The sequence below is a fragment of the Amblyraja radiata genome, chromosome 18 (assembly GCF_010909765.2).
Source record: "Amblyraja radiata isolate CabotCenter1 chromosome 18, sAmbRad1.1.pri, whole genome shotgun sequence".
Taxonomy (NCBI): Eukaryota; Metazoa; Chordata; class Chondrichthyes; order Rajiformes; family Rajidae; genus Amblyraja; species Amblyraja radiata.
In genome coordinates, this window is record NC_045973.1 from 23,498,205 (window position 1) to 23,513,674 (window position 15,470).

Sequence of the window (15,470 nt, forward strand, 5' to 3'; positions counted from 1 at the left end):
AGGTAGCTGACCTATGCTCAGAGATGGAAATGGAGAAAAGGTAAGATCAGATTTGGTCGAAGTGGAAGTGAGATCAAGGTAGCGATTTGAGAGAGGTTGTTTAAAATTATGAATAGTATTTATGGGTTAAATAAAACAAGTTTATATTCCAGAAGGGTCAGTAATCAGACAAAATGGGTTTAAGGGAGAAGGCAGGAACAGGGTTCTGATTGTGGATGATCAGCCATGATCACATTGAATGGCGGTGCTGGCTCGGAGGGCCGAATGGCCTACTCCTGCACCTATTGCCTATGTACCTATGTAAATGAACTAAGAATGGCAAGAGGGGAGCATTGTGAGCGCAGGCAATTGTTCTAAGAATGTGATTTAACTTGCTGTTTATGTGAATGAGGTGTGGGCTGACATTGCACGGCTCATGAACAAAAGTTTTACAAAGAGATAAAATACTCTTGTATTCCTATGTTGTCTCCGCCTCTTCCTTTCTTCTTCTCCACCCCCCCACCCCCCACCCCCCATCCCCCCACCCCACATCAGTCTGAAGAACGGTCTCGACCCAAAACGTCACCATCCCTTCGCTCCATAGATGCTGCCTCCCCCGCTGAACAACAAGGACAATTTTGGCTTAACACTATTAAATTACATTAGGAATAAAAGGTAGACAAAAATGCTGGAGAAAATTTAATAGTGGTAAGCCAAAAATGAAGGTCACTTTTCCTTGTTGTTCAGTTGAAATTTCCCTCTTCCCTTCCAGCAGATGGCACCAAGAGACAACGTGGGCTCTCAGTAGGCAGCTCAGCAGCCCCTCCCAGAGGCGAGGGGGATAACTACAGCCACCCTCCCACTGATGTGGTATCACAGGGGGTTGGCACCCAATCAGCAAGGAGTTTTATTTGTCCCAGTTGTCTGCTTCTGTCATGAAAGGATAGATATTTGCAATTTCAGATGCTAAATTTATAAAGTTCAGCCAGTTCAGCACAAATGCAAAAATGCAAGATGCTGGAATTCCGAATATTTTCCTTTTGCAGTGTTTAAGAATGATTCTGCTCACATGTTTCGGACTGAGCAGAGCACCTCTTCACATCCACTCTCTTTCTTTATGCTGGATAATCTCCTCGTCATTTAATCTCTCTGACTGCACCACTCTCACGTTTTCTTCCAAATCCGTACTCTGCATCTTTGAGCAATATAGGTCAAACATGGGCAAATAGCACTAGCATTGATGGGCATCTTGGTCGGCATGGCAAGTTGGGCTGAGGGGCCTGTTTCTATGTTATATGGCACCATATTTTCAGCCTGTTTATCTCTAACTTCTCCATTATCAACCTGTTACACACACTGGCTCTGTTTCTCCAGCCATAGGTGCTGTTTGACCTGCTGAGTATTTCCAGTAAGTTTGCATTTCGTGTTCAGACTGCAGTCAGACCGGAGTTTCCAAGTTAGTTATTGGAAAAAAGCCATTCCCCTTCTCTACAAATGTATACATACAATTATATTTTCAATTCATGTTTGAAAATTAGAATTATTATGAACACCACATTTGTGTTGTCTGTGTGGAGTTTGCACGTTCTCCCTATGTCCTCCTGAGTTACTACTCTGGGTATTCCAGTTTCCTCACACATCCCAAAGACATCAGGCTCAATTATTTAATTGGTCACTGTAAATTGCCAATCAATTTACAAATTGTCATTCCTTTAAATGATTTTCTTTTAAAGTAGGGTTTATCGTGACACATGACACATAATGAGGTAAAGGCATAATGAAAATATTGTTTGCAGCGCAAATTCCAAGCAGACTCCAAGCAACACACAAAACATTATACATAAATCACAAGAAAGAAGACTGCAAAGAAACATTAGTGTGAAACACAATTAGACAAACAACAAGTCCATGGTAGTGAAAGAGGTGGTCCATAGTGTCTTTTTAGGATTAGGTTGGTTCAAGAACCGAATAGATGTAGGAAAGTAGCTGTTCCTGAACTTGGCGGTTGGGACTGACAGTAGCAGCAAGAAGAACTGTCCTTGAATCCACCGTTTTCTGCATCATCTTGAATTCCTGTGCACTGAAATTGTTACACCAGGCCATGATGCAAATAGTCAGGATAGTTTCTTAAGTATATCTGTGGAGGTTTGTTAGAGTATTCGGTAATATGCCAAATCCCTTTAAACTTCTTAGAAAGTAGGGATGCTGGTGCACCTTCTTTGTGATTGCTCTATGTGCTGAGCCCAGGACAGGTTACCTTGAGATGGTCACTGGTCACCGATCTCCAGTCTGAATATTGTCCTTCAACCATAAATCACTGGACATGTCTCAGCCACATTACAGCTTTCAACTACTTGCACCAAGCTTTATGCAAGTAATACCTTCACAGCCATCTGTGGCAATGAAGTTCACAGATTCACCATCCTCTGACTAAAGAAATTCCTCCTCATCTTTTTAAAGGTACGTCCTTTTATTTTGAGGCAATGCCCCCTTGTTTCTATTCTCTCCCACTCGTGGAAACATCCTCTCCGCATCCACTCTATCCAGGCCTGTTTGTCGTTAATCATTAATCATGTACATAACACTTTTTAAACCTCCAGCAACTAATTCCTGATAACTAGCAGAGAGGATAGATGTGGTGCACTCCAGGCTGGTGCAGGCAGAGGATGTCCGCTCACTATTAATCTCCGTGTTCGTTTTCAAGCTCAAATGGTTTTGATCCCAATTACATAATTAACTTTATGCACCTTTTCTCGCAGATCATTGCTCCTCATACCACCATCAAACGTATCTACCAACATTATGACTGGATTAATAAAAGGGGTGAAGTACTATATAGTAGCAAGAACTTAAAGAACAGGGTGACTTCCAGTTTATCTGCTGATAGTCTCTGGGGTATTGCTGTGTGCAGTCGGGATTGTGGTACATTGTGTTTCTTCCTTTACGCCCTGTTAAATTTCTGTGAAGGCAATGCTGCCTGATCAGCTTTGAACCCTCAACCTCATCGTCATTCTACAGATACTGGGATCATCAAAACCTCGTTCAACCTGGACCTGGATCAGGACCCTGGGCTTGCTGTCAACCTGCTGGTGATTGTTGCTTATGATGATAGCTACCTCTACAGCTCAGCAACTAATGTCACAGTGTATGTGACTGACGTGAATAATAACAGCCCTGTCTGCACTCCACCCATCTTTGTGTAAGTGTTTGCGGGCATTCAACCACCATGACCTTTCTCTTCAGTGACTTTTCACTGTTATTCCAGTAGGATGTTTGGGCTTCATTGATATTTGGAATCACAGTCATACAGCATGGAAATAGGCCCTTCGTCCCAAATTACCCATGCCGACCAAGGTGCCCCATCTACACTAGTCCCATCTGTCCACATTTGGCCCATATCCTCCTAAACCTTTCCTATCCATGCACCTATCCAAATTTATTTTAAATTGTGCTATAGTAGCTGCCTCAACTACCTCTTCTGGCAGCTCATTCCATATACCCACTGCCCTCTGTGTGACAAATTTGGCCCTCAAGTTCCTATTAAATCTTTCCCCACTCATCTTAAACCTATGTCCTCTGGTTCTTGATTCCTCTATTATGGGTAAAGGTCTCTGTGCATCTACTCATCTATTCCCCTCATGATCTTACACGTTCTCTACCCCTCATGCTTCTGTGCTCCAACGAATAAAGTCATAGCCCACCAAATCTCTCCCTATATCTCAGACCCTCAAGTCCTGACAACATCCTCATAAATCTTCACTGCACGCTTTCCAGCTTAACAACATCTTTCCTGTAGCAGGGGGGGACCAAAACTGAACACAATACTCCAAATGAAGCCTCACCAAAATCTTGTACAACTGTAACATAACATCCCAACTTTTATGCTCAATACCCTGACTGATGAAGCCCAATGTGCCAAAAGCTTTTTTGAACATTCTATCTATTTATGATGCCATTTCAAGGAACTATGAACCTGCTCTAAGATCCCACTGTTCCACAACACTCCACAGAGCTCTGCCATTCAGAGCAATGGCCCCAGCACCAATCTCTGAGGCACAAGCCTCCAGCCTGAAAAACAACCTTCCACTATGACCATCTGCCTCCTTCCATGAAGCCAATTTTCAATCCAGTCAGATAGTTCTTCCTGGATCCCATGCAATCCGACCTTCCAGAGCAGTCTACCATGCGGCACTTTATCAAATACATTGCTGAAGTAAAAACTCAACCAGATTCATGGGACACGATCTCCCACTTACAAAACCATTCTGACTATCCCAAATCAGTCCTTGCTGCATAAATATATGATGCATATAATGCATATATATCTTATTCCACGGAATACTCTCCGTTAACTTCCCTACCACAGATGTTAGGCACATATATAGTTCCAAGGTTTTTCCTTGCAGCCCTTCTTAAATAGAGGCATGACATTAGCCGCCCTCTAGTCTTCCTAATTACTTCCTGAGGACCTTGCCCATCCCCTATAGTGCCATACAGAGATGATCACTGGTTTCTGCGGGGTCCTATTCTCACCACAATCACCATCTTCCCTCTAATGTACTTAAAAAATCTCTTTGGATTTCTCTTAATATCATTGTCTCCTTTTTGCCCTCCTGATTTCCTTAAGTGTGCTCCCCAGTTCCAGATACTCCTGAAGGGATACACTTGATCCCAGCTGCCTATATCCCATATCTCCTTTTTCCTGACCAGAGCCTCAATTTCTCTCGTCATCCAATCTTCTTTATGCCCACCTGCCTTGCCCTTCACTCTAACAGGAACACGCATGCCCTAAACTCTTGTCATCACACTTATAAAAGCATCCTACTTTCCTTTGCCCGCAAACAATCTACTCCAATCAACTCGAGAAAGTTCCTGAGTGATACATACCATCAAAGTTGGCATTGCCCCAATTCAGAATTTTAATTTGTGGGCCCACCCTGTCTTTATCCATAAACCAGTTCTTCCTGGTGACATACCCAACATTCATCCCTTCAGTTGTACACTGATGTTTGTTCGTTCCTGCATTACAATGTTGATTGATCCTTTAAAATACCGCCCTGCCTTTAAGAACTTAACAAACAACCAAGGTATGACAGGCACTATATACATACAGGATCATTACCTACTCATTGTCAAGACTTTATGTTTTCAAGGAGTGGCTGTGCTCAGAATGAGTTAGCTGCACTGGTGTGTTCATCAGAATCCAGTGACCAATTTAAGCTTTGATTAAAGCAGAACTTGTCCTTTATGAGCAAGGCAATCTGGGACAAGATTGGATCTGACACATAGCCTAACACTTGTAAAGGTTTGGCGTACCTTTGCTTGTGGAGCAGAAGAGGGAGTTTGATGGGGCACATAGGCTGTGGAATGCATGAGCTTGGTGACCACTGACTCTGGAGGTGGGTTGGGTTGCATTAATTGCATTGATAAGCCAAGCTTATCAGACTGGCAGTGGGGAGGAGGCAACATAATTCCCTAGAACTTATCTGACAGACTGATAAATATGGAAACAAGAGCAACAAGGAGCTGAGAGAATGCAAAATATAAAGTTATCAGCATGAGAGTGAATTCTGCACAACTGGGACTAAGACCCATCCTGTAAATATTCTCCCCTTCACTGTCTCTTACCAGGACAGAGATCCTGGAAACAACTCCCGTGGGGTCCACCCTCTTTGAGCTGTTGTGCAGTGATCCTGACCACTCCAATACCACCTTGTCGTACACCATTGTTCCCAATGACAACTCGCAATTTAAGTTCAAGTATGGAGACCATAGTGTGAAGGTAAGAGGCTTAACATAGAACCTGGAACAATATAGTACAGAAACAGGCTCTTTGGCTCTCTATATCTGTGCAAAACAGGTTACAAAGTTAAACGAATCTCCTCTGCACGTAATCCATATCCCTCCCTTCCTTGCATATCTAAAAGCCTCTTTAACATTACTATTGTTCTTCTTTTTCCACCACCACCTCTGGCAGCACGTTCTAGTTACCCACCACATTCTGTGTGAAAATGTTCGCAACATTTCATCTTGAAACGTTCTCCCTCTGACTTTACATTTATGCTCATTAGCTTTTGACATATTCACCCTGGGGGAAAGGTGTCAACTGTCTATCCTACTTTTGTCTCTAATTTGAGGGATGACCTCAAACTCTGTTGCAGCTGAGAAAATAATCCAAGTTTCTCCAACCTCACTTTATAACTAATACCTTCCAATTTAGGCAACATTCTGGTAAACCTCTTCAGCACCCTCTCGAAAGCCACCACATCCTTCCTGTAATGGGATGATCAAAACAGCACACAGTTTTCCAAATGCAGCCCAACCAAACTTATAGAAATCTGAAACATTACTTCCAGACTTTTATACTGAATGCCCAACCGATGAAGACGAGCAAACCATATGCTTTCTTTACCACTCCATCTACTTATGGCGGAATATTCAGGGAGCTATGGACTCGGACCCCAAGATCCGTCCGCACATCAATGCAGTTAAGGATCTTGCCATCAACTGTATTCCTTCCCCTTACATTCAACCTCCCAAATTGCAGCACCTCACACATGCTCGGATGAAACTCCACCTGCCATTTCTCTACCAACATTGGTAAGTGATCTATATCCCGTTCACTCTTTCGCACTATCCGCAACTCCACCAATTTTGATGTCATCCCAGTAAAGATTCCAGTGGAATACTACCTGCCCCAGAGATCGAATGTTTTACAAAGCTGTAACAAGTCGTCCCAACCCCTGTACTTGGTTCCTCACCCTTCCTTCCTACTGTTCCTGCAGGTGAACGAGAGCTTGGATTATGACTCTGCTGTCCTGGCGGCCCTGGACTTCCGCTACACCGCTGTGGTCACTGTGGTCGACGGTGGACTGCCTCCTCAGACCAGTAAGACTCTTTGTCTCCAAGAGTTGATCAGATTCCCTGCCTCACCATGGTCCATGTTCCTGTCTCTTTCTTCCCTCCCATGCCTCCCTCAAGTGGACACTGCCTCTGGGCAGGTCCAGTCATCAGGGAATGACCCAGTTGCCCTTCTTGGAAGTGCAGGTGATACTGGGTTGTTAGAATGTGTAAGCCAACCTGTGCAGAGTAATATTCCACAGCATGAATGGAATGGTACGGAGTTGCTTCAGGAGAGCTGGAGTCGGCTCCCCACTCTGTATAGCCGTGGGAACTCCTGGGCCCATCGAACCAAGGAGGCTTTGGTTCCTCAGCTCTGTGCAAGCTTCAATCCACAAGCTTCAATTCCTGGAGTCATGAGGCATGGAAACAGGTCCTTCGGCCCATTGAGTATACAGAGCATCAACCACCCATTTACACTGATCCCACAGTACTCCCATTTCACTAATCATCGAACAGTATCTCTGCCACTTTTTCATTATTTTATATACTTCCATCAGGTTTCCTCGCAACCTCTGGCTTTTCAGAGAGAACAATCCACCTCTAGCCAACTTCTCCTGTAGCTAATACCACCAAATCCAGGCATCATTCTGGTAAATCTCTGCACCCTTTCCAAAGCTTCCACATCCTTCCTGTAATGGGGCGGCCAGAATTGCACGAATTACTTCACTGTATTGGTGAAGTATTACGTGCGAATGGTGAACTCTCTGCCACAGAAGGTAGTTGAGGCCAGTTCATTGGCTATATTTAAGAGGGAGTTAGATGTGGCCCTTCTATGGAGAGAAGGCAGGTACGGAATACTGAGTTGAATGATCAGCCATGATCATATTGAATGGCGGTGCAGGTTCGAAGGGCCAAATGGCCTACTCCTGCACCTATTTTCTATGTTTCTATGTTTCTAAATGCAGCCTAACCAAAGTCCTATAAAGCTGTGACTTCCTTATTCTTATACTCAATTCCCTGGCTGACACTATAAAGGCAAGCATACCATATGCTTCCTTAACCATTCTATCTACTTGTGTTGCCACTTTTAGCGAGTTATGGTCTTGGACGTTTACGTTTATGTCCAAGTCATTTATATATACCATGGGGGACTTTATCAAATGGCTTACTAAAATCCATATAGACAATCCACACCCAACCTTTATCGATCACCTTTGTTACCTCTCAAAAAAAAAGATCAAGTTAATAAGACGTGACCTGCCATGTACAAAGCCATGCTGACTGTCTCTAATTAGCCCATTCTCTTCCCAAAACGTAAATCCTATACCAAGGAATTCTCTCTAATAGATTCTCTAATAACTGACATGAGGCTCACCAGCCTATAATTCCCTTTACTCCACTTCTTAAATAAAGGAACAAAATTAACGACTCTCCAGCCCTCCGGGACCTCTATGGCTAGAGAAGTCACAAAGGTCTTTGTCAAGGCTCCCGCAATGTCCTCCCTTGCCACTTTTAATCTGTGATAAATCTCATCAGGATTTGGGGACATGTCCACCTAATGTTCTTCAGGAACCCCAATACCTCCTCCTTCTTAATCTCAAACCGCCCTTACATATTAGTATTGTCCACACTGATCCCACTATCCTCCATGTCCTTCTCCTTGATTTTTATTTTTTAATTTTTAATTTAATTTTATTTTATTAATTTTTTTATTGTACAATCATATGGCACCAAAGTGCCTAATATATATTTTCATAATACATTTTATGTACAACTTCTTTTTTTTTTTGTTACATTGAGAAAAGATTAGAATAAGAAAAGGAAGTTAGATAGTAAAGGATAGAAAGATGTGAAATATATAGTGTGTGAAGAAAGAAAACGAGTAAATGAAGAAAGTTGAGAAAGAGAAAATAGAAAAAATAAAATAAAATAAAAAAAGGAGATCATTATTTATAATCTTGACCAACCCTCGTCCAGTCCTGAAACAGTTATTTTTTACAATTGTGTTGCACCATATGATTCCAAAAAAACGACGAATGGAGACCAACTCGTTATGAATTGGTCTGATTTATCCATTAGGAGGAATCGCATTTCCTCAAGATGAGCGGTGTCCAACATACTTGCAATCCACATTTTAAGCGTTGGTATTGATGTACCCTTCCAAAATTTAAGTATTAATTTTTTTGCTATTATTAAACCATAGTTAAAGAATAGATTTTGAGATGTGTTCAATTTATTCCCACCTTCCATTACGCCAAATATAATCATTTCATTATTAGGTTCCATTCTTGTCTTGAATAATTTTGTAAATATTTCAAAAATATCATTCCAAAATCTATAAAGTTTTATGCAGGAAACTAAGGAGTGTGTTATAGTTGCATTTTGGGCTAGACATTTATCACAAGTGGCGGATATATTTGGATAAAATTTGTTCAATCTTGTTTTTGAATAATATAATCTATGTACAATTTTAAATTGAATTCGATTATGTCTTACATTAATTGAACATTTGTGAATATATATCAAGTATTTTTCCCATGTAACCTTCGTGATTTTTATCATTAGTTCCCGTTCCCACTCTTCTCTAAGTACCTCTGTCGATGGTAGGTCTATATTTAGAATACTATTATATAAATATGATATTAATTTTTGTGAGTCAGCTTCAATATTCATTGCTTCTTCCAATACTTCAGAGGTTATTTTTTGATATCCTTGTATATATTTTTTCATGAAATCGCAAATCTGAAGATATTTAAAATATTGGTTGTTTTTCAATTTAATTTTAATTGTAATTGTTGGAATGATAGTAGGTTTCCCATTTCTCCTTGATGAAAGCAGAGACAAAATATTAATTTAGTAACAAAATGATCGAGAACTTCAAGTTCCTGGATGTAACCATCACCAACAAGTTGCCCTGATCCAATTACATTGATGCTACAGCCAAGAAATCATACTAACACTCAGGAAAATCAGCATGTCTCCAATGACTCTTACCAATTTCTATAGATGTGTAACATATGTTCCCAGCCCACCGTGTGGCAGAAGCTCCTAGCCCCTTGCAGCCTGCAAGGACGGAAGCCACCAAGCCGGTCCCTGCTTGTCCCTGTGGCCGGATGCCGGATTGAGGCCTGCAGGGGAGAAGCTGCCTGAATTTCACTGCATTTGCACATGTGACAATAAAAGCACCATTGAACAATTGAAAAAGCTTCATAGAATGTACCCTATCGGATGCATCGCAGTTTGGTACGGCAACTGCTTTGCCAAGGCTGCAAACAAATTGCAGGGAGTTGTGAATGCAGCCCAGTTAATAACACAAACCAGCCTCCCCTCACTCAACTCCATCTATATTTCACACTGCCATCTTAATGAAGGACCACACACACCTTGATCATTCTCTTTTCTCCCCTCAGCCGTTGGCAGAAGATACAGTACAAAAGCTCAGAAACTTATTGCAGCAGATTCAAGAACAGTTTCTTCCCTGCTATGATCAGACTCTTAAATGGATCTCTCATATGCTCAGAAAGATTTAGCCTCGTTGTAGACTCTGCACTTTCTCTATAGCTGTATCACTATATTCAACCATCTGTTTTCTCTTTTGCACTACCTATTGTAATTATGTATGTGTGATTTGCATAGATAGCATGCAAAAACCCCCCATTTTAATTGCACCTCATTATATGTAACAATAATAAACCAATACTAACATCAAAACTTTCTCTTTCAGCCACGGTCTCTCTGTTGGTGACAGTCACTCAGGTCAACGAGTTTCCTCCTATCTTTCATGGTACCAGAGTGTTTTCGGTTTCTGAAAACAGCGCGGTGAACACCCGTGTTGGTGCCGTGAATGCTACAGATGCTGACTGGGTCTACAACGACTTACGGTTCACCATTGTGGGCCATGATCCGCCCACCTTCTACATACATCCCTTCACCGGTTAGTGGTCTTCCTAGTGATGTGGTTCAAGGGGTAGTTGGTGAGTCAGCTCACTGTGGGTAAACACTGTACCTCAGGACCACATGATACATAAAACCAAGTCCACGCTTCTCATCAGTTCACATCATGGCCTGAGGAGAATGCAGAGAACTTCATAACCAATGTCCTAGCTCCCTTTGTGGGGCAGGCACTGTTGTAATGAAGGAAACAATGGCAGTAAATGTGTACATAGAAAAGTCTTGTGCAACAAAAACAATAAAGGATCTGGCAACCTATTTAGTTTAGTTTAGTTTAGTTTAGCTTAGTTTAGAGATACAGCAGGGAAACAGGCCCTTCAGCCCACTGAGTCCAAACCAACAAGTGATCCCCACACATTAACACTACCTTACATACACTAGGGACAATTTAACATTCATACCAGGCCAATTAACTTATAAACCTTTACGTCTTTAGAGTGTGGGAGTAAACCGAAGATCTCGGAGAAAGCCCATGCTGGTCACGGGGAGAATGTACAAACTCCGTACAGACAAGCAGCTGTAGTCAGGTTTACCCGGGTCTCTGGCTCCATAAGGCAGTAGCTCTACCGCTACACCACCGTGCCGCCACTTAAATCAAGTTGGTTGGGCCAGGATTTGGGTAAAATAGTGTCACGGGCTTGAACAGCTGAAGATACATCCCTGAGAATCACTGAAGTTTCAGTCTGGGTTCTGAGTTCAATATCTGAGCAACGATTCTGATGGAAAGTCACCGACCTGAACTCTCTGATTTCTTCCTCTGCAGTTGCTTGTCTGACCTGTTGAGTCTTTCCAATGTTTTCTTTTCTGCTGTGCTCATGTTCCAGAGTTGGGCTTGTACCACGCCTTCTCCAACAGAGCGATTATAACGCGTGTAGCAGAACTCATGCAATGAGTGGAAATCTGTAGCCCCCACAGGCTCCCACCAGTTTCAGCTGGTCAAGTCATGTGAATTCAAGTTTAATGTCATATGTACAAGTATGGTGAGGTACAGGTACAATGAAAATATTGCTTGCAGCAGCATGACAGGCACATAGACAACATATCAAAACATGTAAATTACATATAAATTACACATAAATTCTGCAAGATTATAAAATGAAACAAGGCATTAATAGAAAACAAGCCCATGATAATACAAGAGGTGGTCCTTAGTATTCTATTGCCGAGGTAGGATTAGGGTTGTGAAGGTCAATTCAAGAAATTGAGGGTTATAGGAAAGTATCTGTTCCTGATCTGGCGATGTGTGACCTAAGGCTTCTGTACTTCCTGCCTAAAAATGCTCCAGCGAGAAGTGGGCATGACCTTCTTGAGGCATCTTCTTGTGGTAGAGAGAGCTGTGCCTATGAAGGACTGGGCTGAGTCCACCATTCTCTGTAGCCTATTGCAATCCAGTGCATAGGTATTGCTGTACTATGCAACTAATCAAGATACTTTCTATAAGGAACTGCTGAGGTTGGTTTACTAAAAATGATACAAAGTGCTGGAATAACTCAACGGGTCAGGCAGCATCGCTGGAGAACATGGATAGGTGACGTTTCACGTCTACAGTATATCTGTAGAAATCTGTTCAAGTCTGCTGAATCTCTTAAAACTTCTCAGAAATTAATATACAGTTCTAGTTTCCCAAACTTCCCCTTATAATTCTTTCCCTGTGTTGGTATTGTTATTTCCCCTTTGAGGAGAATCCTCTTCCCATCACCACAATATCTATGTACCTTCATTCATGCTTTATTTCAGACTGATTTTGAGTCTCAGAGCGTAAACAGGTTTCATGTCCATCCCCTGACTTAACCCTTTATGGCACAACTTCCGACAGAGTGGGCCTGACATGTGGGAAGGAGAGAAATTTGAGTGGTTTTGCATCACAAACACTTCCTGACCTAAGACCATACGGTATTGAAATCCATAGTTCTGTCTCCACATACAGAGTGATGAAATCTGGAAATGGGGATCCATGGAGCTTTTGAGGTAAAGCCTTATCCGAAGGGTGGAATTAGTGACAGGAAATGTTATTGAAACACATGATCTTACCGGGAGCAGCTCAGCTCCTCAGAAAGAAAGTTCAAATAACAGAAAAGCACTGGAAATCTGTAATAAAGTTAGAAAATGCTAGAGACACTCAAGAGGTCCGGCAGCGTTTATGAAGAGAGAATCAGTCAATGGCCACGGATAACTCTGTTTCATTGAAAAACAAATATGACTCCAGTTGCTGAAATCTAAACAAAAAAAAACAAATGCTGGAAGAACTCGGCTGGTCAGGCAGCATCTGTGCAGAGACACCAGTCCACATTTTGTGTCAGCGACCCATCCTCAGATTGTGGGAAGATCAAACAAACTTTGTTTCTCCTCAACAGATGCTGCCTGGCCAGATGAGTGTTTCCAGTATTTTTTATTTCAGAGTTGCTGAATATTGGTTGACCTCTGACCCATGTTTCTGAGTTACATTTCTGTAAAATGTTTCTGATTTATATTGTCTAGGCCTGATCGTAATACAGTATAATCCGCAACTCCAACCACCTCCTGATCATTATTTATCATTATATCTCCAGGTGAAATCAACACATTGGTGCCACTTGACTTTGAAAGGGTTGACACCTATGCACTCACAATCCAAGCTGTGGACATGAATTATGATGTGGTTTTTGACAGTTTCCAACAGAGGACAAGCTATGCGCAGTACATCGTCAATGTCAAGGTATAAGAGAGGACCGAGAATGTACAAGGAAATGACTTTATGGTGTGTGGTTTAATAGAGCGAGTGGTTTGTCATGTGAAAGAATGTGTTTTACAGAGGACAGAGAGCAGAGACAGAGAGGGACAGACAACAGGGACACAGAGGGACAGCAGGGACAGAAAACAGTGGCATAGGGAGACAGACCAGGGACATGCAGGAACAAAGAGAATAGGGATGCAAAACGGCAGAGAACACGGGCACAGAGACAGAGAGTAGGGTCATGGAGGGACAGTACGACAGAGACAGGGACAAGAACAGGGACAGAAAAGAGAAATGGAGGGACTGAGGAACAGAGAGCATGGGCATGAGGACACAGAGGGACAGAGAACAAGGGTGAGGGACACATAGGGACAGAGAGGAATACGGGCAATCCCAGACCCACAGACAACCCCAACCACTCCAGGTGCTGGGGAGCTCCTTTCCATCCTGTGTATTCCCATGGAAACTTGGTTGAAGACTGGCAATGAGATCAATCAGTTACTGTGTCCCACAGGGTAGATCAGAGCAAGCTGTAAGTGTCAAATAGACTTTATTGAGGTGGTTCCAAAGATTACAGTATTTGCATATGTATTCCCCCCCCCAATGAGAATTAACAAACATGTTTGAAACATAGAAATTAGTCTGTGTATGATGAAATTGGAAATCATTTTATCTTCTGTCCCAAAGAAACATCCAAATCTGCCAACCACTGACTAAAGTCTTCAAGTCTATGGATGATATCTTTGTGTTGGGAATGGATATCATTCGGGGTGAACCAAAGGCAGGGAAAGAGAATGGGTGCAGATTAACTATGCCCTAACTGGATGATTAACTCTGGTTCTTCAAATCTGTCTCCATGTGTTGTCTCAGCATGATGAAGAGCAGGAGAAACAGAGTTCTCACCTATTGTAGTGCAGTTCCCTGAGTGTTAGTTTTCTGCAAACTCCTCAAGCAAGATCCTGATATTCTAGTTATGAGTTGTGATCAAGATCTTGGGGGGGGGGGGTCGATACTGAACCCACTCATGCCCTGGATGTCGTCCAACTTGGCATTTGAATCATGCCAGGACCATGTTATCCCAGTGCCATTCTCATGTGTGCTTGTCCTTCCTGTTATCCTGGGGATACCATGCAAGAGTGGCAGCTGAGTTGTGAAGTGTGCACTTTTTACTTACAGAATGTGAACGACATTCCTCCTATCTGCGACCCTCCATACTACAAGGAGACCATCTATTCCACGCGTGCAGCCAACATTCCCATCACCACATTATCCTGCACTGACAGGGATTCTGACCAACTCACTTACAGAATAGTTGGTGGTAAGATTGGTTTAAACTATGACTTTGCAAGAACGGGACTACAAGTTGCAGATAATACAATGCTTTATTTTTTTCCCAGCGCCGTTGTCACAGAGTTGTAAAAGGCAGACACACGCCTAGGGTGCAGGTTGATAGGCCCTTGAAAGTAGTAATACAAGTAGGTAGATAGGATGGTAAAGAAGGTGTTTGGCATACTTGTCTTCATCGGTCAGTGTGTTGAGTATAGAAGTTAGGAAATAATGGTGCAGATTGTATAGATTTTGTTCGGCCATATTTGCCGTATTGTGTGCAGTTCTGGTCGCCACATTACAGGAAAGATGTGGAAATTTTGGAAAGGGCGCAGAAGAGATTCACCAGGATTTTGCCTGGGTTAGAGGCTATTAGCTATAAGGAGATGTTAGACAAACTTGGATAGTTAGAGTGTCAGAGACAGAAGGGTGAACTGATAGATTTCAGTTTTATAAGATTATGAGGGGCATAAATAGTCAGGGTAGAGTGAGAGCCTTTATCCCAGGGTGGAAATGTAGCTAAGGCTTAAGGTTAGAGGGAGAAAGTTTGAAGATTTATGAGGTAAGTTTTTATACAACGAGTGGCAGATGCCTGGAACACACGGCCAGGGAATGCGGTGGAAATAAATATGACGTCAACTTTGAAGAACCATTTTGA

At 42.3% G+C, this 15,470-nt stretch overlaps 1 protein-coding gene across 1 annotated transcript in view; it reads left to right on the forward strand.

Annotated features, from left to right (window-relative positions):
- cdhr4 (cadherin related family member 4) overlaps positions 1 to 15,470 on the forward strand; it is a 33,412-nt gene that overhangs the window by 9,150 nt on the left and 8,792 nt on the right. The window contains exons 5-12 of the mRNA XM_033037353.1: positions 752 to 849; positions 2,739 to 2,901; positions 2,998 to 3,178; positions 5,611 to 5,761; positions 6,765 to 6,867; positions 10,547 to 10,756; positions 13,323 to 13,468; positions 14,663 to 14,804. Of these exons, the coding sequence (XP_032893244.1) occupies positions 752 to 849; positions 2,739 to 2,901; positions 2,998 to 3,178; positions 5,611 to 5,761; positions 6,765 to 6,867; positions 10,547 to 10,756; positions 13,323 to 13,468; positions 14,663 to 14,804 (1,194 nt within the window). The remainder of the gene's footprint in view (positions 1 to 751; positions 850 to 2,738; positions 2,902 to 2,997; positions 3,179 to 5,610; positions 5,762 to 6,764; positions 6,868 to 10,546; positions 10,757 to 13,322; positions 13,469 to 14,662; positions 14,805 to 15,470) is intronic.